This window comes from Oryzias latipes, chromosome 3 (assembly GCF_002234675.1).
Source record: "Oryzias latipes chromosome 3, ASM223467v1".
Taxonomy (NCBI): domain Eukaryota; kingdom Metazoa; phylum Chordata; class Actinopteri; order Beloniformes; family Adrianichthyidae; genus Oryzias; species Oryzias latipes.
This window is the reverse complement of record NC_019861.2, coordinates 32,164,944-32,190,153: the sequence shown is the minus strand read 5'-3', so window position 1 is coordinate 32,190,153 and position 25,210 is coordinate 32,164,944. Positions and strand designations below refer to the sequence as shown.

General features: G+C 40.9%; 1 protein-coding gene across 5 annotated transcripts in view; it reads left to right on the top strand.

Annotated features, from left to right (window-relative positions):
- akap13 (A-kinase anchoring protein 13) overlaps nucleotides 1–25,210 on the top strand; it is a 117,980-nt gene that overhangs the window by 54,516 nt on the left and 38,254 nt on the right. For all 5 annotated transcript variants that reach the window (XM_020700574.2, XM_020700578.2, XM_020700573.2 and 2 more), the window contains exons 10-12: nucleotides 11,874–11,928; nucleotides 20,011–20,156; nucleotides 24,708–25,069. In XM_020700574.2, coding sequence (XP_020556233.2) covers nucleotides 11,874–11,928; nucleotides 20,011–20,156; nucleotides 24,708–25,069 — 563 coding nt within the window. The remainder of the gene's footprint in view (nucleotides 1–11,873; nucleotides 11,929–20,010; nucleotides 20,157–24,707; nucleotides 25,070–25,210) is intronic.

Below are 25,210 nucleotides of genomic sequence, written 5' to 3'. Positions count from 1 at the left end.
AAAGAATGTGGTGTAATTTAGAAGAGAAAGTACGCCATAAACTGTGAGGCTAACTTGGCTGAAGGTTTTCTTACAAGCAGATGGTGTGCCAAGTTGCATACATAGAAAAAAACAACCTGAATGATCAGACTACTCCAAGACAAATCTGAAATCTTCCCATGAAGTTCTATCAGCTCCGTCTGCCAACACATGGGTGCAAATTCAGCAGACGAGGCTTCGCTCTGAAATGTTGCTGACTGACAGATTCCTTTGCAACCAGAGCCTGGAGTGGTTCTGCTTCTTCCTGGGCTGTGGTCTGGGTCAGTGGCTTGTTCTGAATACCAGATGTTGGACTTGCCGCTGGAGGAACGCAGTGGGTGTAGGGTACCGGGGTCACCAGCAGAGGGAGACGTAACTTCAGTGGAACTTCTGCTGGTGGAGTTGATGATCCTCTAATTTCTGAGCGCAGCTGCAAATGTGAGGGACTTGTGAAGCGGTTTGGACAAAGAGAGGCTGGATTTAAACCAAAGACACGTTTGTTTGCGTACTTTAAGATGCAAACTCTTCTGTGGGAAATGAACCGACTTCAAAAAAGACTTGACTGGGCTTTAAAAATCTTGAGCAGGAGCTTCTGCCCTAAGCAGGAAGTCCTACATCGTTTCTCATGTGACCACATGTAGGCAGCAGTTTCAAAGAAGAAGCTTAAAGATCCTGCTCTTTACATGATCAGAAGATTCAGCATTTATCCTGCATTAGGAACGCTTTTATTTTGTCAAATTGGAGATTCTTATTAATGATGGTGATTATCTGTAATAATAGACCGCAGGTGGGATTCAGTCTGTGGCTGTTCAGGATGATGGAGAAATATTTCACTGACTTCACACAGAGCAGCTGCCATTGTGTGTTGGTACCTCCGACAAACTATCATATTTATGCACATTTTAACCTCTGAAAGCTAATGTAATGATAAGAAGAAGAAGTGGACAAGTTTAAAGAAAGCTGAAACAGATTTTCATGTAATAATCATCTGGAAAAAATCAAATCCATAAAGTTTTTACCGATAAATATGTTCTGCATTTCACCTCATTGTTTGGTGAGAACAGTCACCAAATTGCTCAACTGGACCCACCGGGTCCCCTTCTGGTAAAGCTGGACCTATGTGGCATGAAAGGAACCACACAAACAAAGGAGGAAGCATGTTGTGGTTCCTGTCATTCACAACTTTGTTAGTAGAAAGTCCGTAAGTCTTTATGTTGTGATGGAGGCTGTGTAGGATCAATATCCAACTTTTCAGGATTTAATTGGAAAGAGACATTTGTGGGAAAACGATTTTCTTTTTTTAATGTCGCCTGGTTTTTATTTAAATACACAATAATAGTTTTTATTCTTTAAGGCGCTTTGTGCTGCTTGTGTAAAAAAAATAAAAAAAATAAGCACATTATAAATAAAGTTTGGTTTATGGACTGCCATAAAAGTAAAAAATAACATTATTATTGACCAGATCTTCAATTATTTGCTGTTTTTATTTAAAACGTATGTAAAATGTGGCACAGAATAATTTTTAAGATCATAAAACACTATCTTTAAAATGCAAAAAAACAAAATAACAGAAGCAAGTTCTCCTGCAGAAGGAACTCTATGGTAGGTGGAATTGCTGTAAAGCTGGTGTAACAAAGATTTAACAATCATTTTGAAAATATATATATTTTTTAAAATTTACTCTCGTCCTAGTTCAGGGGTCATTTGGTCCTTTTTCTGAGCGAGAGCCGCACAGCTTTACTTTGTGCTTTAAAACAATTAATATATAGTTTTGTGTTGTTCCTTACATTTATGCAATGTAGCATTCAATTATTTACAAAAATCTAATTATAACGGTGTTATATTTTTCTATATAAAACACATTTTGATTAGTTTTCTATTGAAAAGCAGCACAGACAAGTCCCTTTCAAAATAAAACACACCCTGTGTCAAATAAGATCCTCCTGCTGCAGCAGATTTGTTAGATTTAAAAGTCAAATATCACATTTTCTATCAATATGACTTTAGTAGACCTTCATCCCTTTTCTTCCTTTTACTATTGAATATAAACAAGACATCAATGGTGTAGAAAACAACATCCATTCAAGTGAATGCAATTATGTCTTTTAGGAACTTTGAACAGTAACACATTACTGTTGTTCAGCAGGAGATAATATTCCCTATAAATCTATTCTAATAATGAACTGCTCTACCTGAAGATTAAACCTTTTATCATCACGTTTGAATTCGTGAGCAGTGGTATGGAAAACAAACAAACCCAAAAACCTTTATTTTTATATTTATTTTTACTGATATATGGTATCATTTCAGTTTTAAGATCCACTCAAATTAATAATAATTATAACAATGGTGTTTTGAAAATGTTCTTGATGGAAGACATTTACAAAAAAGAAAAAAAATAGGCTTAAGATTGCATTTCGGAGAATTTTTCTATTCGAGCAGACAAAAAAAATGCAGTTGGAAAAAGTTTATAGATGTGATACAACTTTTATTGGCAAGTCACAAGCTCCCCTTCATTCTGATGCATCGTCCACATGTAGACGACTAGATCCATGCGCGGGGGTGTAAGCTAGTGGGAGAGACTGGAAACAGATGGATGATGGGACATGAGGGAAATATCTAACAAACTCCTGCCCCTCTGCAGAAACAATGCATTTGATTCTGGCTAAAAAATGCATTATAATTATTCAAATACCACTGGGAACGCTTTGAAAATGGACCAAAAGAGGATCTTAGTAGGATTTAAAATTTTTAAACATAAATGACAAAACTTAATAATCTAATATTTATTCAATCTAATATCTAATATTAGCATTTTTCTTTATAACCAAAGAAATAAAGGGAAAAAGAGCCACATGTGGCCCCAGAGCCTCAGGTTGTTGACCTCTGTTCTAGGTCATGACTACAGATCGTCTCTATATTATTATTGTTGTTTTTTGTTTAGTTGAGGCAGGTTGGAGTTTGCTGGGAAAACGGGGAAACAGAAGTATGCCGATGGAGTCACTGTAAGCAGTAATTCTCCTCTGTCATGTGTAGAACAGTAGAGGACTTCTGAAGACTAGTTCACATGATGGCAGAGAGACACTCAATAGCTCATTGAGAGAGAGGGAGAGCGCGAAGGCATGAGTCAGACAGAGAAGTTGAGACGACAAGAAGAAGAAGAAGAAGAAGAAGAAGGAGGGGAGGGAAGAAAAGAAGGGTGGGAGCAGAGCTGGAGTCTGGTTGAGGGCTGCTCCTGTGGCCAGATGTGAGGCTCAGCGGACTCCTTCAGCAGGGTTCTGCCTGGATCTGTACCTTCTCAGCGGAGACGCTTTGGATTTATACACACAGGTGAAATGTACGAGCGGCACAAGAGGAGGTACAGTCTGTGTGCCAAAGAGGAGAGGGCTGTAGATGTGGTTTTGATCAAGGTAGGCTACTTTTTCTGCACTTTGGAAGCAACGACGCAAAGTTGTTTGGTGTGATAATACAGCCAGCACCACAGTAATAACAGTTATTGAGCGGAGGCTGGGAAAACAGACTCCAGACAGATAAAATGTAATGTCAGAAGCAATAAAAGAAAGATTAGAAATACGGGAACAGGACTTCACCCATAAACATAAACCATCATGGGGAGTCAAAGATCATTATGGCATTATTTCATGAAATTAGGTCCATTAAATGGAGGGTCGTAAAGTGATTTAGCAGCTTTAGTTCCTCAGACTTATCCATAAAAGCTCTTCAATGAACTTGCTTTTTTTTTAAAAATGCTAATTTTTCAGAAGGGTCACAAATCTGCTTGAGCGTCCGAGTGGCTCCTCGGGTTTGTTTCCTCGGCTCTCGCTGTGTAACGCCCCGGGGGATGATTGCACGGTTGTTGATAGCGGCCCTCCAGGCAGAGTGCTGATTAGTTCGGGGTGGAGTGTGGTTTCCTGAATGTCCACGGCTGCATGGGTATGCGCTCTGTCACGCCGCCACACATGCCCGCCATCTGTCCAGCTCTGCGGAGCTGCTGTATATCAAAGTTAATGAGGCTCGCTCTGTTAAAGGTCTTCCTGGGGTTATTTGGTCAGCGTGTTTGGAAACTCTACAAGTGATTCCCAATGATCTGAATATGTCTGATCACAACGCCGACTTTATAACCCCAAAGAGAGAATGTTGAGAAACCATTGGACGTCTGCGCTCTTTGGATTGGTCCTAAATGGGATCTTTGTAGCACCCCAAAGTGACGCTATTTTAAGATCAAGTGCCACTTTCCCCCGTTTCTGCTCATATAGAGCCCTTTATAACATTTTTCCACTGAGTTCCGTCTGGCTGCCGTGCAGCTGCTGCTCCCATTCACCGCTGATTGAAAAGTCCGCCATCACTCGGGATTAATAATAGCTCAATTTCACTCCGTAAAGACAGTAATTAAAGCCGGGCAGCTAGTTGGACGACTTGTTACTGACGATCAAGCCAGACTCAAACAGCAATCAGTTCTGACTCACAATCCGCTTTCTTTTTATTCACAAGTGGGTGAACAGAACCGGTTTTTGTTTGTTTGTGTCCAAACAGTGGCGGCTGGCCTCGACTCAAACTTTTGTGGTCCCTGATGTCACCGGTGGGTCTGCCAATCACATCAGCTGTTTGCAATCATGTAGGAATGGCGTCATTCAGGATTTAACATGCAAGTTTCAAAAGGGTTCTTTGAGATTTTTGGTTTAAACAAACCAAACAAGAATTATGACACTTTATTGTGAAATGACTTGTAATAAATCTTTGAGCATTGTATTTAGTTTAGTGGAACTTTGACAAATTTTTAAAACGTTTTTCATTGTTTTTGCCATTAAATTAAAATTATACATTTTTAATTAGTCTTTCCAAGTTTAACTCCTGTTATAAAACATCACCAACAAAAATCGATCTAAAAAAAAGCGGCAAAATTTACTTCTCAGAATTGAGTTTTTGCGATTTTTGCCGAATTATTGTTTAAAATAAGGAAAAAATATCTGTAAAAGAAATGTAGCTGGGATAGTACCAAAAAAGATGGATATCAAGCATTGCAACAAAAAAAAAATTCAAAGGTAAATGATTACAGCAAATTGTAAAGTATTAAAAAAATAGATCAAAATAACAAACCAAAGAGTTTATCTGAAGTAAGGCAAAAAGAAGAAGAATACCTGTGTTAAAGTCATTAGTCGCTTCCTGCAGCAGTTCAAACGTCAGATCCGCTTTACTTCAGAGAAATGATAAGGACGAGTGTGAGAAGAGGAGAGCCAGAGGACAAAATGAGAGAGATGCAGTGGTGTGGGAAAAGGCAGAGCCGGCCTAACGGTTTCCTTAGGCCCCAGATGGAAACGGGCATCGGGCCAAATGACTTCATTCCAACCAGTGTTTCACATCCCAGCGTCTCTCCTGGCCTGGAGTCATAAAACACTTCATCACCGCGCTCGGAGTGAAAACGCTGCGACTATTTTAGCCAACATCATCGTGTAAATGTGTGCAAACCGTCCCAGTCAAGAGTCCTGCTCTCATCTTGGGGGAGAACCTAAACCAAAGTCAACCATTCAAGCAGGAATCCATGAATAACCTTGTTAAAACATAATTGTAGGCCACACTGATGTTTCAAACTGCTTAAATAAAAGAGATGTCCCACAATCTAGTTATTGACCAGAGCCGGAGCACTCAAAAGTCTCATGAGCTCATAAATTGCATTTTCTTCAGCTGTGGTATAATGAGATTTCTCCATGTCAGCTGATGGGTGAAATGTTACCGCTGTGCTCTGCGCCAGCTACAAATCAGGAAGGAGAAATTATCTGTCCGCTCAGACTTCCACTGTAGTCTGGGTCATCTGATGAAGACCAACGTTCATCACCAATTCATTGATTAGGCCAAGTCAGCAGTGGGTTTCTGCCATTTTTACCAGAACCCACCAATCTGGATGGAATTACTGCTGGCATCAATGCGCACAAGAGACTGAATGGAAACCACGAAATTTGACATCATTCATGACTTTATTTCAGTTAGTGCTCCTCTGAAATCTGGATCCACTCCTAACGTCTTTGGACCTGTTTTCAAAGCATTTCCAGTCGTCTTTTAACAATGATTATACCATGGTCCGGGTGAATACTCGATTCTGATTGGCTGCTGGGTGTACATTAAAAAGTAATAAACCACAGTGATAACCGCACGGTGAAAAAAGAAGTTCCGGTCAGCTAGCTTAAATGTTTCGTATCACTGCGCTGGCTTCTTTAAAACAACCTTTTGCTTCATTGGACAAAAACAAGCGGTAAGACGTGAACTCTCTCTCTGAACTGATGCTTTATTGAACCCATCGGAAAGATCAGCATATATATATCGCTGAATCTTGACTTCAGCGGTGGTGCGTCGCGGACCCGCTTTTTGTGAGAAAAGCGATCCAAATCGGAAAAAAAGAAAAGAATTAAGGACTAAAAACTGGTTAATATTTATTTGTTTTGTAAGTGATCGTGGTATAAGCGGAAGCTTCACGTCGAACGGTTCAGGCTTCCACGGCGTGCGTTAAAAAGTAATAATGCACACTTCGAAGGCCATTAACCCTTACTTATACAGTTTACAGCCAAAATAAATATATAAATAAAAAGGACATAGTTTCTGCAGAGCGGCAGTAGTTGATTAGAAATTCACCCCTGACTGTGGGCGAGACTGTTAGTGTGGAGTAACCCCGCCCCCCTTCCCCTCCTCATTGATGAGAGCTCTCTGTTAACTAACTCTCATGCTAGCTTGCAGCCCCTCACACCCCTAAGCTAACATTACCGGTGCCACAAAACTGGTGAGCAATGTTGGAGCCATCCAGCCCTACAGTTATGAGCCAGCTCGGACGAGAAAAACCGAAAACGGACACAGATCTAGTCTCAGAGCAGGGGGCATTTTCTACATTACAAATACGAACGGTATTTACTCATCTGCTCCTGATTCAGAACAATTTGAATGAAGAAATATTTAGAAATGGTATTTTAAGATTAATTTTCTTGTATATCCTCCATCTTCAGAAAATTACCACAAGAACATGTTAAAAACACCCCAAAAAACACAATTTTCATCAGAGTGGGCCTTAAAGATGTTTAAATATTTTGTTACATTTTCCCACAGAATTAAACTGAAGCACTGCGCAAACATGGGACATTTTCTTTAAGCAAATTCACTTTTTGAAAGAAAGAAACAAATTTTTTAAATTAATTTATGTAGTTCACTACATTTAAAAGTTGCTCTCAGAAGAGCATCTTCTCCTTTGAGCACATGTTTTATGCAGGATTCTTAATCAGTTTAGGTTTGCACGAGTAGTTGCTGCACGTGTGAGCCAGCCTACAGAGTCTCCACCCGTTTTGTTATAGTTCATCTCTTTTTTCCCCTTTTTAAACTTTAAATCAAGTTGTTTTGAGCAGTTTGGCCCTTTTACAGCAGAGGAGCATTTTAGGGGCTCACTAAAAGCCGCTTCATCTGCACGCCTGTAGTCTCAGGCGCAGACACGTGTGCAGTTTTGATGCCTGGCTGGAAACAGTCATTCTGTCAGCCATAGCATCCTTCAAGCTGCAGAGGCTCGATGGCTGCATGCCTGTTCAGAGACAAGGCTGCAGTCCAAGGCCCGCACGCCCCACTCCAGCACACACACTCACACACACACTCACTAGAGTGACTTTTATTTTTAAACCAGAAGTGTTTTTTGTGAGGTACAGTTTAAAATCCCCCGACACTGCAAAGATGCACCAGGCTGCACTGAATCCGCACTGCCAGTTTTCAGAAGTGGTGAGTGTGCTGCAGGCCTCATCGTTTCACACCTAGAGACTTTTTTCTTTGAACTCAACATACCAACCTCTGAAATTAAAAGAAAAAAAAAAAGTCCTGTCTGTCTCTGGGTTTGTGGTGTAAAAAAGGAAAAAAGTTGACGGAAAGTTCTGCAACTTTCACAGCATTTATGTCAGAATCACCGACTGCATCTGAGAACTGGACTGAGTGAGTGTGACATCATCCAAAGACAAAGGGTTGCTTCAGGCTACAGCCAAATGAAGTCAATTCAGTCACCAATACTGACGTCGCCATGTTGGGACCAGAAATTGACAGCGGGTCATGATTTGTCGAAGTTGGTCTGAGTCATCGTTTCTATGGCAACCACTCTCCCCGGTCAGGGGTGAGGTTGTTGAGGTAACTATCTGGCTGTTTTATAACTTGAACCACAGAAAAAATATAAGAATAAAAAAAGGAGGATTAGAATGGTTATTCTGACCAATAGAAAGCTGAAGGTTTCTCTATAAAAGTCTATGAGATTTTGGCTTCTTGGGTTAACTAAGTCCAGCTCTCATACAGTCAATGTTTAGAATCACATAGATGATCCCCAGCCCCACGTAATTGAGACGATATTAATTCAAATGTATTTAAATTCTCTCAATCTTCATTTGTTTAGCTGCTGCCATCCTTAACTTCCATAATAATTGCCGTTTTCACCGCGACTTCCTCTTTCTCGCTTCAACCTGCCTTGCTGTTTATTCAACAGCAGAGATCTCGACCTGATGGTTACACGCACCATTAAAACTCATCAAACCACTTTGGCTCCTTTTTTTGGGGGCTTTAATTTCCAATTTATTCACAGTCCTTTGTTTCCCAGGTTCTGCTGTCACTCTTTTGCTCCGAGGTCGGCGAATGAAGCTTTTTGTAATTTGTAACAATCAGTGGCAGCTGCTTTACCCTTCAGCAGAGCGCGTGCGTGTGCGTCCACGGCCCCCATGTGTGTGTCTTGTGCGCGCTGGCGCCCTCTGCGACCAGCTAATCTTTCCTCGTCAGCGTGTTTGTTCTCTCTCAGTGGGCCCTGTTTGATATCTGAACACAGCTGTGAGAAAAGAAGAAGTATGTTGTGTGTGTTAGTGTGTGTGTGTGTGGGGGGGTTGTTGTGTGCGTGCGAGACTTGATGAGGGAGAAAATGCAACACAAGTGTTTGTCCTGTGGGTTCATGCACGGCGCTCTGTTGGCTGGATCGCCGTGCCTGGACTGGGAGCCAGTTGGTGTGCGAGGATTTGTTGGTGTTTTTGCAGGAACTTGAAAAGATGGCGACACTGAGTCACTGGGCGCTCCCGGGCCTGGACAACAGAGCTCTGTGTTTCTGTGGATCAGTGCTGGGGGAGCGCAGGGTTAGTTTCCTAAAAACCCCTCATGAGATGATCATTCCTCTGGTTTGGACTCTCTCATTCGGCCCCTGATGCTGCATTTTATTAGGTTAGGCCTGGACAATGATTCACAAATCTATCGTGATTGCAATATTGAGCTGTGCAATACGTACCAGTATATTGCAAAAGTTGACGAAAATTGCAAAAAGTGGTTACTTTAAATGTACTAAAACAGTCTTATGGCCGCTTGAAGTATTTATGGAATCAATCCCTTTATGCGTTTGACCAATCAGATGAAGCCATTATATGTTAGATGCTCGCCTCCTATGTAGACTCATTTGGAGGATAATTTAAGTTATGTTGACTTATTTAAAAAAAACTTTTGCATTAAAATGGAAATTATGTATTTAGTTGTTTTGCTATTTGTTCATGTATCGCAGGTTATATCGTTATCGCAATATTAATATTAATAATATTAATAATAATTTTTACTTATTTAATATGAATGTCATTTGTGATGTCCTTTTTTAATTTTAAAATATATAGATTATTTCTGAATTTCGTTTTGGCTTCCACAGATAAATGAAATTTCCCCATTGTGGGATTAATAAAGTCATCTATCGATCACTAACGTCGCAAATCCTGAGTTTTCCTCATATTGTGCGGCTCTATATTAAGTTATACGTTTCATAATTGGTTGTAAATATCTGCTCTCTTACAAGCAGATATTTGATCTTTTTTTGCTCTTTTTACCGGTGGCTCTTTTTCCTTTATTTTCTTGAAATTATTGTTGAGATGCACTTGCAGAATGTGAAAAGTCTTTATAAAACGTTACCTTAAGTCTTGGCAGCTGAAATGTCAAACAATGCAGTTATTTTTACAAAAAATTTACAGCTAAAAGCCCTAAAAATGAGTTTTTTAGCAAAGGAGACTTTTTATGTTTCTTTTTTTTTTTTAGACACAAGCTGAGCTCACATTTCCTTGATCTGATAGAAAACATTCAAGTCAAAGGTGGCTTCAGAAATGCTTTACAAATCCTCACAAGGTTTTATTTTGTTGTTTTTTTTTTTGCGTTGGCTGCTTCCGGTGCTGCATGCAATTAAATGTTGGAACCTGGACTTCAGTCAAATCAAAGGAGACCTCAAAAGGATTTTAGATGTTCCTGTGAGGAAAGGTAACATTAGACCGCAAAAATTGGATAAAAAGTACAAAACATCAGAGAAAAAGAGTTTAGATGTGCCTCCTAAGATGACGTTAATTCACAATTATTTTAAACTGGCTTGGATAAACTTGGATAAGCTGGATAACTTCACTCTGAAGCAATTTTCTGTAAATGTTAGCAGCAGAAATTATTCTATGAATACTCCCATTTTTACGCAGTGATTTTCCTATATCTATGTTTCACATCGTCTTAAATAAAATCAATGCATTGACTGTTTTAATATAGTAAATATGGAGGTTTGTTTTCTACTTAACTGCTTTCATCTTTATTTCCAATAATCTTATCATTTCTATAAGAAATAAAGAGGCACCACATGGACATGCCATTCTGTTTTTGCGCAACAGATTAATTACATTTAAAGGACAATTTGTTTCATGTATAATTTATATGGTTGTCCACTTTTTGACAGCTTGTTGAGCTTGGAGATGTTTTTTAACTATGGGGTAAAACAAGTTTTAATTGCATTAATCAGTTTCTATAAAGTCACAAGCAAAGACATAAATTATATTTCCTATTTCCAAAGTAAAAGCACATAAAAAAGTGTTTGCAGCCTTGTTTTCTTCCATCTCTGAATTGCTTTAGTCGCTGTGATGCTCTCTTGGACTGGTTTGTAGTTTCTGCAAGACAGAAAGCAACTTTAAACTTACTATATCTCAACTAGTAAGTTTCAAGTTCTGGTGGAAACAAGCTTTGAATCACAGATTACTCATTTGTTTATTCATCTTAGACCTCTTATTGAAAGTTTTACAGTTGAAAGGGTAACTCGGAAACTTTCTGTACTTAGTCGGCTTTTAATCTGAGCTTACTGAGTAGAACTGAGAAGGAAAGGTACGGGGGAACGTCTGGAATGGAGTACAAAGGAATACAGATCATGTCTACTGCAAGGAAGGACCTGTTTGCTCAGCATTTATCAGATTTACAGCCCTACTTTTAGAACCTGTAATGCCTGTTTTTGTTTGTTTGTGCTCAAAAAGATGGCGTTTTACACAAACAAGCTGCTTTTGCTGTTTAAGTCGTATATATTCTATCTGTTCAAAAGTCAGAGAACGTCGTCGTTATCTGCAAATGAGGTTCTTGTGGGAAAACTGTCTAACTTCTTCGGCTTTTTTTTACCAAACTGTCCAGGTTTTGTCTGTGAGGAGGGACTGCCGGTGGCTTAGTGACACACAGCTGTTGTATAGACACGCAGACCACAGACGAAGCTAAGCCACAATGTTGTGTATTCACAACTAACCACAGATCTCTGACAGGCGGTGTGTTTGAGTTAGCGTCAGTGTGACTGCTGAGGGGCTCAGAGAAGACAAAAGTAAGGTCTTTCCAAGCACTTCCTCTGGGGGCCAGATAGAGCCCGGCTGCAGTGACTAAATCCTGCCAATAGCCTTTAAGACTGGCGTTACGAAGGGTGTCTTTTTGTCGCCTCCCATCCTGTGTACAGGCGCAGCACTTCCTTGCAGACACGCTGGTCGGCACCATCATTTCTTTGCGGTGGCGATCACATGTCGGTGAGACTGATTCAGTGTCTTCCTGTTTCTCTGCAGATTCACCGAGACAGAGAGGCGTCATTCCAGCAGCCCTGGACCACTCAACACTCAGGTAGAACCCCAACTGACCTCTATCTTTGGGATTTGGAAAACTGATTTTGATCCCATCCGAGTGTTTGTAGTGCATGTTATTGAAGTTTCTGGACTGTGACATTACTTCCTTGCTGGTCATTTCTGTCACAGCTTTTCTTCTCGTGTTCTTGGTCGCCTGAAAGCCATTTAGCCCTAATGACAGTGAACTCATCCTTGGCCTTGTGCGTTCTTAGTCTGTTTTCTTTGGCGCAAAGGAAAGTCACTCGCACTGTTTATGCTCCAGCACTCGAGCAGTGGTTTTGAGTTGTTGGATCTCGGCCTGTAAATTAGCTGTCAAGCTTCTGGAGGAAACAGTTTGTTTAACGGCACCTTTTGGGGCCTTTTTGACGTCAACGATTGTCGGATATTCAGTTGTATACAGAAGTGCTGATGAAAAGTGGTCTGTGGTTCTCATTTATCCTAAGATGTTCAGACCCTCATTAGCTCAAAAGCCTTACTTATACGTTAGAAGTAGATGGTTGATAAACATTTTTCCTCCCACTTTATTTCAGTGAAAGATTGCGAACTTCACAAAACTATGAAATAGTACGTGGATGAAAGCTCAAACATCGTTTTACATAAAAGAGTGTATTGTTTGAATTTTAACTTACAAATAGGTACAGCAATTTTTATTGAGGGATGCATGGTGGTGTAGGGGTTACATACGGCTTCCCCAGTCCAAAAGCATGCATTATAAGTTCATCTGGATCTCTAAATGTGTGCATGACAGTGTGTGTGGCCCTGCAATGGACTGGTGACCTGTCTGGTTGTACCCCACCTTTTCCCAGCAGCTGGGGCAGGCTCCAGCAACCCTGTGACCCCAAAATGGATTCTGAAAATGGATAGATGGAAGTTTGACGAATGAAAGATATCTTAAAAATACAAATATTGATAAGCAGTTGACCGCACCTATCCACAGCATAGGTCAGTGTTTGTCAAGATCTATATGTTTTGTTTTGGACATGCAGACGTGGATAAGGATGGAATTATGGTGATTACAATGAGTCTGCAGAGCTGGGATGCTAACGCAGCAGGAGCCAAAGCAGCGGCTTGGGTAAAATCAGGATGCTAATCTTTAGACGTGTCTGCACTGTGGGTTGACTTTTAAATGAACTGATGAATAAACGGCAGCAAAACAAAATACGAATGAATCCCATTAGCCTGATTCCAGCCTCATTGAACGTCATTGCCTTGTGTTCCTCCCTCTGTGACACAGGCATTGTGTATGGAATATTCTCCAAGCGTTTCTCAATCTGCTGTTGTCGTAAAGTTTGGAAAGATGCTTTTTGTCCAACTTTACCTCAATTTTAACTGTTAGAGGTTTTAATGTCTTTAAAAATCTTATAATCAAAGTGGATTTTACTTTATTTTTTACTACATGTGTATTTCAAAGAGTCCCACCGCTTGGCAAAAAAAAAAAGAGATTGATCATGACAAAATGCATATGATTGAATATTAAAAAATAAGTAATTAAAGTTACCACAGCCCAATGAAGCTTGGGACTAACTACTTTTTACCTGTGCCGGAACACAAAGGACACGAGAGTCTTTCTGTAAGAGAGAAAAATGATTCTGAATGGATGACAAGAAGAAAGACGTTTGGAAAGAAAGAACAATGGAGGAAAAAGGAAAGGGGTGTCAAATGGAGGTGAAATGGAAGGGAGGGAATAGGTGGGATTTCCTCTATATGGTAGCAGCTGGCTGATATCACTTCCTTTCTGGTTAGATATCTCTTCCTCTGCCTTATTTTTGCTTTGTGTTTGGTGGGTTTCCACCTGCAAGTTTCACATGAATCTTATCTATCACCACTGAATCAGAATGGGATTCACTCCAGTTACGTATAAAACAAAGAAAACACGAGTTTTTTCTGATTATTATCGATGTACCTTTTGGAAATGATACTCTAATGTATAAAATAATCTACCAAAATCGTAAGTGTGCACTTTCATAGAGGCTGGTTTGAAAAGTAGGAATTTGAAAATTGAAGCTATGACAGTTCACCGGGTAACCACTACATTCAAACCTATTTGCTCTAATTGAAAATAAAAACTTACTCATAGTTTGGTTTCAAACCTTTTTCAGTACACTTCACCTTGGAACCACTAGGCGACTGGTTACTATATCAAATCTAGGCCCAAACCAACCACTGGGTCAAAAGACCAAAGGGTTTGTTCACCACTCAACTCCTCAGCTTCTTCAAAGTAGTCTTTGACATCGTTCTTAAGCTACTTGTTTATGCAGTGAAGCGAAACTCTAAATGACCTCTTACCCACTTTATATCTCCTGTCTAAGGGGATTTCCATTCGCCTATATTAGATCAAAGACTTCCTGTTATGGCAATCAGATTATTACATACAGATTTTTGTTTACTTGCTTTGGTTCATCAGAAACATATTGGCTACTAATCATGCCTCAAATACCACAGTTAACTAACAGTCTTTTCTCCTGTCATCTCTCTTTAGTCTAGAATGCTTTAAGAAATGTTACTTAAAAACTAACTATAAAAGAAAACAGGACTGAGTATCTCCTCCCTCCTTTTGTTTCAAACAGGAAGTACCCGCTCGTCCCAAAAAGCCCAAACTCCATATCAGTTATTACTCAGTCAATATATTCTTGCTCTGCTACCTTTTTTTTTCTCTACAATCCTCTTTTGAAAAAAAGAAAAAATTCTGTAGTGCAAGTTATTGAAGTTATAAACTGACCAATCAGATGCCTCAGTAAAAGCAGGTGGTTAAACGTTTGAAGCGTTTGATTGACAGATCAGTCAATAGTAAAAACAAACATATTGCTCAAAACTGTAAATCTGCAGGGCTGCTATGATTAAATGTAAAAAGTTGTCAAGTTCTAGACTGTGTCCTTAGTTTTAATTTGAAAATCAGTTTTGTCTCTGTTGTCTTAATGTAAGGCCTTTGGTTTCTGTTACCAAAGATCATATTTTCAGCTTTTTTTATAAATCTAAATTACAGCTGATCATCTGGCAATTACAAACATTTAAAAAGCGATTTCACACTAAAACTGCTCTTAGAACCACCTCAGCCTAGGTCAAGTCATTGACCAATCATCTGCACCCTGCTGGGTGAGGGTGTAAATTTAAATTTCATTTTTCTTTCTAAATTCAAGCCACAGATCATCAAAAGGAAATTCTCGATCAGACAGCTCTGCGTTTAGCAAACAGGCCGCATTGCAATTCACCTTCTTTTGCCCAATAATAAAACAGGAAAGAAACATTTCTCTCAATTTTCAACCTCTGAGAAACCTCAAGGTAGAAGTTAAAAAGACCCATTCTGATGGGGAAATAAAGAAAAGGGCTTTGTTTTGTCTGTGTCATATGGTCAAACTCAGCACAGCCAAGTAAATGTTTATGGGAAACTTCTATGATTCGTAAGGCTGACACCACTGTTGGCTGAGAATGACCATTAGGGCCTGAGGCAGTGCGGCATGAAACCGCTATGCCAGTGTGCTGATGTAATAGCCTCAGGAATACCTGTGTACACGAGGATTATTCCACCTGAACCTTATACCGGACAATGTTTTACACAAGAAAACCCAGATACCTTCTGACCACAAACTGTTTTGGTTAAGTGTATCTTTAATCGACAAAACAGATTTCAGATGTCCAATGTGTTCATCAGACCCTGGATCAGTGTGAAAGCACTCAAACGGGGGGTTGACCCATAAGGATGCTGGGAGTTTTAGGGTTGTCTGGGGCCGTGGAGGGTTGTGGACAGGGGTACCCGCATCCTAAGGGGAGTAAATTAGTTTTGTAGTTCCCTTGAGGCTCATACGGCCACCTCAAGGGATGTCATGTAAATGGAATGTACCATTAAAGTGCAAGTGGTTGATGGATCCTGAAGTATTGGTAAGGATATTAGAAGTTCCATTCATTTATGATGCACAGGTGATGCTGTCGTACAGTGCCCTTTTACGCCACTCTGTAGTTGTCAGTAAGGCGTGCATACTGGCTCCTTACTGAATTCCATACATGCTAACTGTGCATTGTGCACCGTACACCCTGATTGTCAATCAGGCTTCACGCAAGGACGCAACACGGAGCCTACACTTATCATGTCAACAACATTCACTAGCCCCTTGTGCAGTCCCCAGTCTGTTGGCTTAGCCAACATAAAAAAGACAAATCTGTCTACATGCCTGCGTCTCGTCTACTTAACCCTGACTTATCCTGGCGTCTCGTATAATTGTCCGTTAAAACCTGCCGCCTGCAGCATGCCCTTAAAAATGTACATAAACATTTGGCAATCTCTTGCTATTTACCTACAGGTTTACCCATTTCTTGCCCCAGACAGCTGGTATCTATCCATAAGGGCGCTTCTGACTAAGGATTTAGTTCCTAACAAGCTTTAGCTGATCGGTGACTCTACTGATTAGACACACAGTTTTAAACCGTCAGACACTGTTCAGAGACCACTGACTATTTTTCCAGAATAGATTTGTCAAGCTTGACATCTCAGCAAAGGCAATAACGGAAAAAGTTTGCTCAAAATGGAAGAACATGTACATATTTAAGTCCTCACTACAAACAAAACAAACTAAAAGAACACTATGATACCACCACAGCTTTTCTTGTGTGTGCAAAACACGTTTTTAGACTTTAGGACAAACCTGAACAAGCAGCGTTACACCCCATTATTCTTTTTCATGACCAAAATTGATAGTTTGGGAGTTTTCTATGGTTTTTTTTAGGTCTATGTTTACAAGGCTGACTCGGATGTTCTTTCCTTTTTGGCCCAGTTTAGTCCAGTTACCCTCTTATGAACTCTTTAAACAGAGTCTATCATGTTGAAAATCTTGAAGTAATGACTGGAGGCTTTTTAAGCAAGTTTAATGCACAATTTATTAATCCATTCGTCTAACAGTTTGCAATAGTTGGTTGAATCTGTCAATGGGTGTGTATTCCAGAAAATTGACTGCAGATGGCTGACCTATGGCTGATTATGAAATGATTTTGCTCTTTTACAGTTGTCACAGCAACTGAAAATAAACAAAATAAAACACAAGATGTGCTCTGTATACTTACCGTCACTCAGTGCGTTCAGCATAAGTGTGGTTTCTCAGCTTTAGTGTTCAGGGGAAACCTTTTAGGGAGCAGGTTACATAACTGGGGAAATTGGGTTAGAAGAAAAACAACAACTGGCTCTGTTGTTTTTTCTCTATAGTTTTCAGCCAAAAAAAGGTGGTTTATTGCAGATAAAATTCTGTTAGAACAGGTAAAACTGAAAGTAAAACATCCATCAGTTCTCAGAATATAGCCATTGGTACGCTAGGATTAAAATTATTTTTGAAATGTATTATTATTTTTAAACAAATCTAGGGCAAAATGATAATGATGATTTATTCTTAAAAACTAAATGGGTGAAAATATAAATAAATAAATGGAAATTTGTTTAGGATTTAGGAATGTCCTCTTAATTTAGAGAGCTTTCACACCACATGTTAAAATCCCATTGGCTGTCACGCACCTAGGTGTGTGACATTTGTTCTTGACCCATCCCCTGAGGAAGCAGTGAGCTGCAGACACAGCCGCGCTCTGGTGGTTTAACCCCCCAATCCAACCCTTTTATGCTGAGTGTCAAGCGGGGAGGCATTTTTTAGAGTCTTTGGCTATGATTCAGCCTGGATTTGAACTCACAACCTTCCAGTTCAGGGCGGACACTCTACCAAAAGGCCACTTAGCGGGTCATGTGATATTCGCCTGAACTCTGGTGTGGAGCAGCAGTGAAACTGATAAAAAACAAGGAGCTTGGTTCATGTGTAGGTAAATCCTTGTGCCGTTCAGCCCCAGTGTGAATGTGCAGGACTAGACCAGGAGGGAACAAAAAAAAGAGGAGATTTAAGTGCCGTGCATTTTGAAGAAGGATCTAAACAGCCCACGTCTTATTTTAGTTTAAAAAGTTGACTGGTTAAAGTAACAAAAGAAGGCAAATTAGTGGCATTTTTATTTAGTGTCATGCTGAATTGCACTGTATAATTTCAAATGTTGCCCAGACTTCTTAAGTAAAAGGGATTGACAAAATGTCTAAATTGTCTGTTGTTGGTTGTGAGTTTAGTAGAAATTTGTCTCACATTTCCTAAACTTTCTCTTCCACTTTATCAAGATTAAGAAAAACAAAAGATTTCCCACAGATTTTTTTAAAGCATGTTTGAAATTCCTGCAAGACACACACATTTAAAGAACTTTTGTCATTGAAAGCAGTTGCGTGTGACGGTTTTGCAGCATCACAACATCTGAGAGAAGATTAGTCCATCCAAAAATTGTCATGTAAGGTGACTGGATGGCTCGTTTGAGTCTACAGTTTATACGGGTGTGGAGTCACTTCATCTAAACTGCTTCTAATTTAATGCAACAGCTGGTGAGAGCTCAGCGACCCACTAATTCATCAGAGGCTCTTCCACCTGTTTGCCGGTCGGGTTCTGTGTGCGTCTCTGTTTGTGGGTGTGTTGAAGGGGGTCTGTTTATAACTGAGGGAGGAAGACAGCTGTTAAAGCTCACAGCCCCCTGTTAGGTTTAGTGGACAGGTGCGAGTGTGTGACAAACACGCAGCATCCTCTTGTGTCACCGCCACCAGAGGAAAAGTCGAAAGGCCTTTTTTTACACATCTGCAGAGTCCAGTTTCCCCTTGTCTCGTCACAGGCTGTGGTCGGATGTTCTTCTTAGGCAGAAATACGGCTAATTCCTGCTAACTTTGTGGCTCCTTTCCAGATAGATAACAAGTTTTGGTCTGAATTTTTTTTAATATAAATGTTTATATGTGGTGTCCTGTTTTTGTCCCCCTGAAGTTCTGTTGTTTTCACATTAAATGCTGTCTGTCCACCGAAGTGTGTGCTCATTTCCTTCGAATAAAAGCAAAACTCAGGAAGCAGAAAATAACCCTGTGAAGGTGCTATGCATGCTGCAGCAGTGAAGAAGAAGAACGTGTCTTAAGTGTGCATCTTCTCCTGAGCTGTTCAGGAAGAAAAAAATGAGGTTTCTTTTTCTTCATCGTAGGATATGTTTGTGCCTCATTTTCAGCAGTTTCTCATCATTTGTGTCTTTGCAGGATAAACGCACAAAAGAAAATGCTTACAAAAGCTACTTCCTCTTGCTCTCATGAGAGCAATGAGTAAAAATTATTCCTCTGAGAAAAAAAATAACATCCGCTTTTTTTTTTTTGGTCCAGAAATAGTCTTCCTCGTCCATGCACAAAAACAAACTTGCAGGCTGATCTCATCCAGTTGTTTCTGGCAGATGGCTATAGAAAGCACTTTGGTACAGGCTCCGTCTTTTCATCATCCTGAAATTAAATCTCCTTACATGTACAAAAATCGTGACCTAACTTTTCAGCAGATTGTTTATTTAAAAAAAAACCAGGGAGATGAAAAACGTTGGGCGGAAACTTAAAACCTGCATCCAGTGGGCTGCTGGTAAACACCTAAAGTGATTGAAGAGTGCTGGGAGTCGATGATAGGACTCCAAAGGGTTTGGAGTGTGAGGGATGTTTTGAAGTTGTCTGCATGTCTGTGATTCACTGGGGAAGTGGTGACTCAGGAACACAGCAGTGGGCTTGAAAACGGCCTGCTTTTCCTGCACCAGATAACTGTAGGCTGGAGTGGGAAACACAGAAAACTTCACAAAGTCCTGTTAGTGTGCCTCAAAGGGAGCGCCCAGACCGCATTTTCTGTTATTTTGTTCAAATGAAGTTCTTCCCTTGGAGCTTTTAAAATCACACACACATGAGCGGTTTTCTCTAAAACACAGACAGCTCCTTTTAGGATGGTTAGCCATTGATCTGCCAGGCTTTTCACACCTTCCAAGATTCCCAACAGCCTTTTCACAGATGTCTAACCCAGCTGCTTATACTGGGAGAGAGCGGTTTTGTCAAAGTGGCAGGTTTCAATTAAACAGCTAAAGGCTCTGCCTGAAATTATTTTCATATTAATTACCTGTCACCTGGATATATTTTTTTAATGAAAATGTCAGGAATCTGTTCCTGCTGCTGCAGGAGAAAATTCCTTTTCTGTCCCACAACACTCTCAGGGTGAACTTTGGCTGTTTGTGTGTCTTTCAGGATGCTCACCGGCTTCAGTGTTTCCCTGTTTGACCAGTAGAGCCAGCAGCTCCACCAGCTGTCCGTCCTCTGCTCACAGAGACTCCGGCAGTGACATAGAAAGCCTGCTGAACGCAGAGCCTGGATACGACAGCCTCTTCAGAAAGGTCAGTACGCCAGCTCGGCTTTAAACCGGATCATTCAATTCCAAACAAGCTGCCGATATGACATGTTCAAGTCTGTGTGATTCTTTAAAAAAAGTGTTAACATTTATGACCAAAAATCCCCCCTGAGCTTCCACGTGTGACTTCATGCAGCTTCCTGCTGAGCGGAGCTGCAGAGCGATCAATAAATGCATTTTAAATCAGACCAAATCTGTTCACGTTGACTTAGCAGCAGATCCCATGTTGATGCAGGTTCTGCCTGAGGTCAAGCGTCAGGTTTACCCACTAGCAGGAATCGTTTGTTTGCAACCTTCCAAAGATTATACACAGGTTAAGAGTTACTGATTTTTTTTTTCTCAGACTGAAATGTTATTTTAAAAACAGTATCCCTGATTAAGAAAACATCAGAATATGAGCTAAAGCCTTAAGCTACATTCACGCGTACGAAACTGGCGTGTTCACACGTCACTACTAAGTTTCTTTGACTGTTTTTGGGCTCTACATACCATTGAACATGCGTTGCTAGTTAAGTACATATACCAGGAGTCTTCAAATAAAATTTAAAGAAGTTCAGTTAGAAAACACTTCTTGAAGTTGAGGTCAGAAAAAAAACTATGTCTAAATATTCAGTGTAATATATTTTAAGTAGTCGAGAATTGGTGGCTAATCTGCATGTAATTCAGTACAATTTAAAATGTTTTGACAGTATGTATTGTCACATAATATAAAACACAGAACTGTGTGCCACACACACACACACACACACACACACACACACACACACACCCACACACACACACACACACACACACACACACACACACAGACACAAAAGGAACACAACTAGGAGATCTACTAGCCCATCTTCATTCTCTGTGAAATGTTTGAGGCTGGTTTAAACTTAGACTTTGTGATGAAAATGGTCCCTTTCCCTTTAAGTGGGTGCTAACAACAGGACACTAATTTCAGTTGCGTCCGACTTTTAAGTTGTGACGGATAAATATCTGTCTGCATCTTTATTATTGTGAGATTATGTGAAACGTTTAAGAGTCAGTGGATGCGCATATTATATTCTTGGTACGTAGAAACAACTGTCTTTATAAATGCATACATACGTCAATGAAATCTCCTGGTTTTCCTGTAAACAGCAGCTTTATGTTTCTTTGAAGGTGAAGACTCTTCTTCAGCTTCTCACTGGATTTTTTCTCCCCAAAGAAACTTTCCAAACACTTGTTTTTGTTTTTTGGCTTTTGTTAACTTTTAACTTTGGGCTTATAACTCAGCCAGCCCTCCGAACGAGCAGCCGCTTTATGTCATGTGGCTCAGCAAGACAGGTGGATGTGATGAACAGAATCCGGTAGTTTTCCAAAATAAAACTTCTTTCTGAATCGGCAAATAAAAAAAGCAGAACGAATAAAAGTTAGCATATGCATTTTTTTTCTGTCTGCAGCCCTGTTCCAAGTGGCCCTCGGACCGCGGACCGGTACTGGTTCACGGCCCAGGGGTTGGGGACGCCTGGTTTAATGGGAACATGCAGCACGTAGAAGAAATACGAAGCGGAAAATATTTCCATATATGACGAGTTGGGAGTGAGAATGTGTTGGTTGCAATAACAAGACCTGCAGCATTTAAAATAGAGGCGCTCATCGTTTTAGTTTTGCACCAAGTTCGAATCCGGGTCCTGGTCTTGGTCCGCCTGACCCACGTTCATAGCTTTAGTCACATGTACCAGAATAAGGTTGATGGAAACGCGTACTGCAGGTTTTTGTCATGAAAGAAAGTAGCCCCAGTGACCCTCTTCTGGGACAGGAAACATAAAGCATAGCCCTGGGGACCCTCGTCAGGAACAGCCACATGAAGAGGAACTGTCCCAGTTACCATCCTCAGGAACAGACACATGAAGAGGACCAGCCCCAAAAAACCCTCCATAGGAACGTCTCCAGTAAACTCTCCTCACAACAGGCACATGAAGGGGAGCAGTCCCGGTGACCCTCCTCAGGAACAAACGCATGAAGAGGAATGCCTCCTCATGAACGGGACAGGGAACAAGAAGGAGATGTCCCGGTGACAATCATCTTGAACAGGAGACTTAAAATATATTCCTGGCAATCCCCTTCAAAAACGGATTGGCTGAAGGTGGTATGGCGGAGCTCAAAAATGGCTTCAGAAAAACCTTCAATCCATGTGGCATGAACTGCAGTGGTGACAGAGCCGCTGCAATACAATTCTCCTGTTGGTCCCAAGGTGGTCAGGTCATACTGTCAGGAACTGATGGTTAGGAAAACGGCTGCAGATGAATGCGAGGTGAGACTTCACCCAGCTCATGCAGAGGGACCAACACACATGTTGTTCTAATCGTTCATTATGATCCCGTGTTCGCATAAACTCAAAATCCCCCCAAAAATGTGCATGAACATTTTTTTGCTCTACGGCCTCACCGGGCAGTCTACGATCTTTAAATTTTGTACGGGCCACCTGCGTGCCCCATAGATATTTTCCCATATCCATCTGTAAGGGCAGTTGTGACTTAAACTTTAGCATGTTTGAAAATTGGCAGCTTCACTCTGCTATGTTCCTTCTGTCAATATGATGATGATGAAATCCTCAAATCTCTCTGCATTAAAACCCCTGCTGTGTTAAACACTTGGAAAATTTCCATTGTCCTTTGAAGGACGTGTCCTTTATTGGTATAAACAGCTCTGAACATGTCATCTGTGCTGTCTGAAACTGCCCAGTGCGAGGCTAAGGGTCCGGACCCTGCAGACAGAAAAAATGGGTCATGAAGCTCACAGCCTTCGTTTAAAACAAAGAGCACAGAAACTGAATTCTGAAGGAATGGATTAATGCTCTCGAAAGAGAAAAAAAAGCCTTTCTTCTGTGTGAGAAGCTGTTTCATAGCTGTAAAGGTTACTGCATTGATCCCACTAAGACTTGAGCCAAACATGCACGTGCCTTTTGGAGAGAAATATTATATATTTTGGTGTACGAGATGAGCAAAATCCCCAAAACTAAATGATAAGGAGTTTTAAAACTCCTCAGCTCCATGCTTTCCCCTGACTGAACTCGAACATTGACTGCAGTGGGTGTGAACCCTCCTCACACACAGGCAAGCTCGGGCGTCCTCTCGCTCCCAGAGGAAGTTGTGTCCGCAGCATAAAGCAGATCTTTCTTTCCCAGCTCTCCAACAGAGGCTGCTCTATGCTCGGCGCTCACGCTGCAGCTGCTTGCACAATAGGCCCAGTTAAAGCTCACACCTATGAATTAGCTCTGAATGCACTTTTACAAAACTGTGTGTGTCTGTTCAGGAGCTTATTCCCACCAGTTCAGGCCAGAGGGGATTTTTGTCACCCATATTCTTTGTTTTCACAGCTTTCATTCGGCGCTCATATCGGTGTCAAAAAATCTCTTTTTGCGTTTCCCACCAAACACTAAACACTGTTCTAATTATTTAAAGAAATCCTTTGTAGTTTGTGCATATAATACACGCACAAATACAGTGTGTTCAGCAGCCCTGCCATCACGACTGTCAGTAAATAGACTTTGAAACGACTCCATGACTCAAACATCTGCCAGAGCATTGTTTCTCCCCAGCGTTTATTGGTGTTGGTTATAATGCCAGCGCTGCTGTAAAGTGGCTTTGGCTCGTTATCCTTAAGCTCTGCCATTTGGTCCTCATTATGTGCCATTCCTGTGGGTTAGGCGGCTCTGCCCTTCTTCTCTGAATTCATCTCATGCTTCGTTGAGGAAACGCTGATGTGATCGGCCAAGCCGTTAAAAGAGAAACGAAGGATGTTTGTGTCTTTGTAGCTTTCCTTCTTGCACTGTTGTAAATGTTAATTATCTGACGAAATAGAGAATCTGGGCTTTGTAGTTTTTTTGTGTGTATGCTTTTATTTGTAAAATGTCATATACTTATATAACGCTTTACAACCTTCCTTGAAGGCCCAAAACTCTGTTCAGTTACAGTCCCATTCGTCCATCCACACACATTCTAACACTGATGCCGAACATTGGCGCCAACCTACAACCACCAGGAGTAAGGGGGTTTAGTGTCTTACCCAAGGACACGTCAACACGATGGTGGGAAAGGTGGGAAAACAAACCCGATCAGTGGTTGACCGCTCTACCTCTGCACCAGAAAAAGTTGAGAAAGGTGCTTGGACACATCCCTGCTGTTTAAAATCCCCCTCCGATCATCATTTGAGCTATTTTAAAAGCGTCCCCAGTTGGGCTTGGTGATAAATCGATTTTTAGCGATTAATTGGAATTAGCTGTTTGAGAAGATTTATTTTTGAGATTATGTGGATTTCCAAAGGAGATGCTCAAAAATACTGAGCCTGGAGCAGAGGAGCTTGTGACCTACCCAGTGTAATTTCTATGTCATAAAAATGAAGTTTTTCAAATTTTTCATGTGCTTCTCATTCACAGTGATTTGAATAAAGAAATACTTTTCTTTATAATTTCCTCCATCATGAGAAAAATTCCACATTGACCAAAAAAAACATTGTTCATCAGTGTTCGATGTTCTGATGCACTGTTTTTGAATGTCTGCAGAATGATGAAGCAGTGACAGTTGGAGACAGTGCCAGCGAGGTCTCCGTCTCTTGCTCCTCCACGGACGACACCACCAGCGTCGGCCCGTCCAGCTCCAGTCCGGAGGGCAGCCAGGGCCTGAGCTGCAGCTGGAGCCCAGAAGAGGCCGCCCAGACAGGGGCTTCCACCGCCGCAGGCTTTGAGTGTTGTGGAAATATCGGAGGAGCCGGAGACCCCGAAGAGGAGGCGAAAGACCGGGTGACGGAGGTCCCGCGGCGCTCCTCTCTGTTGAGAAACAGCATCCGATCACTGTCACCTCTTCGCCGCCACAGCTGGGGTCCAGGAAAGAACAACGGAGGAGAAGCGGAGATGAACCAGAGGAGGTTAGTGGGATGACTTCCTATACGCTCTCTATTGAACAAAGGATTTTCCAAGTTATTGTAGACTAAAAAGCTGCTAACTAATGTTCCTGCCAGCTGCCAGTGAGAGCTTGTAGAATCGGATGATATGATCATACATCAGTG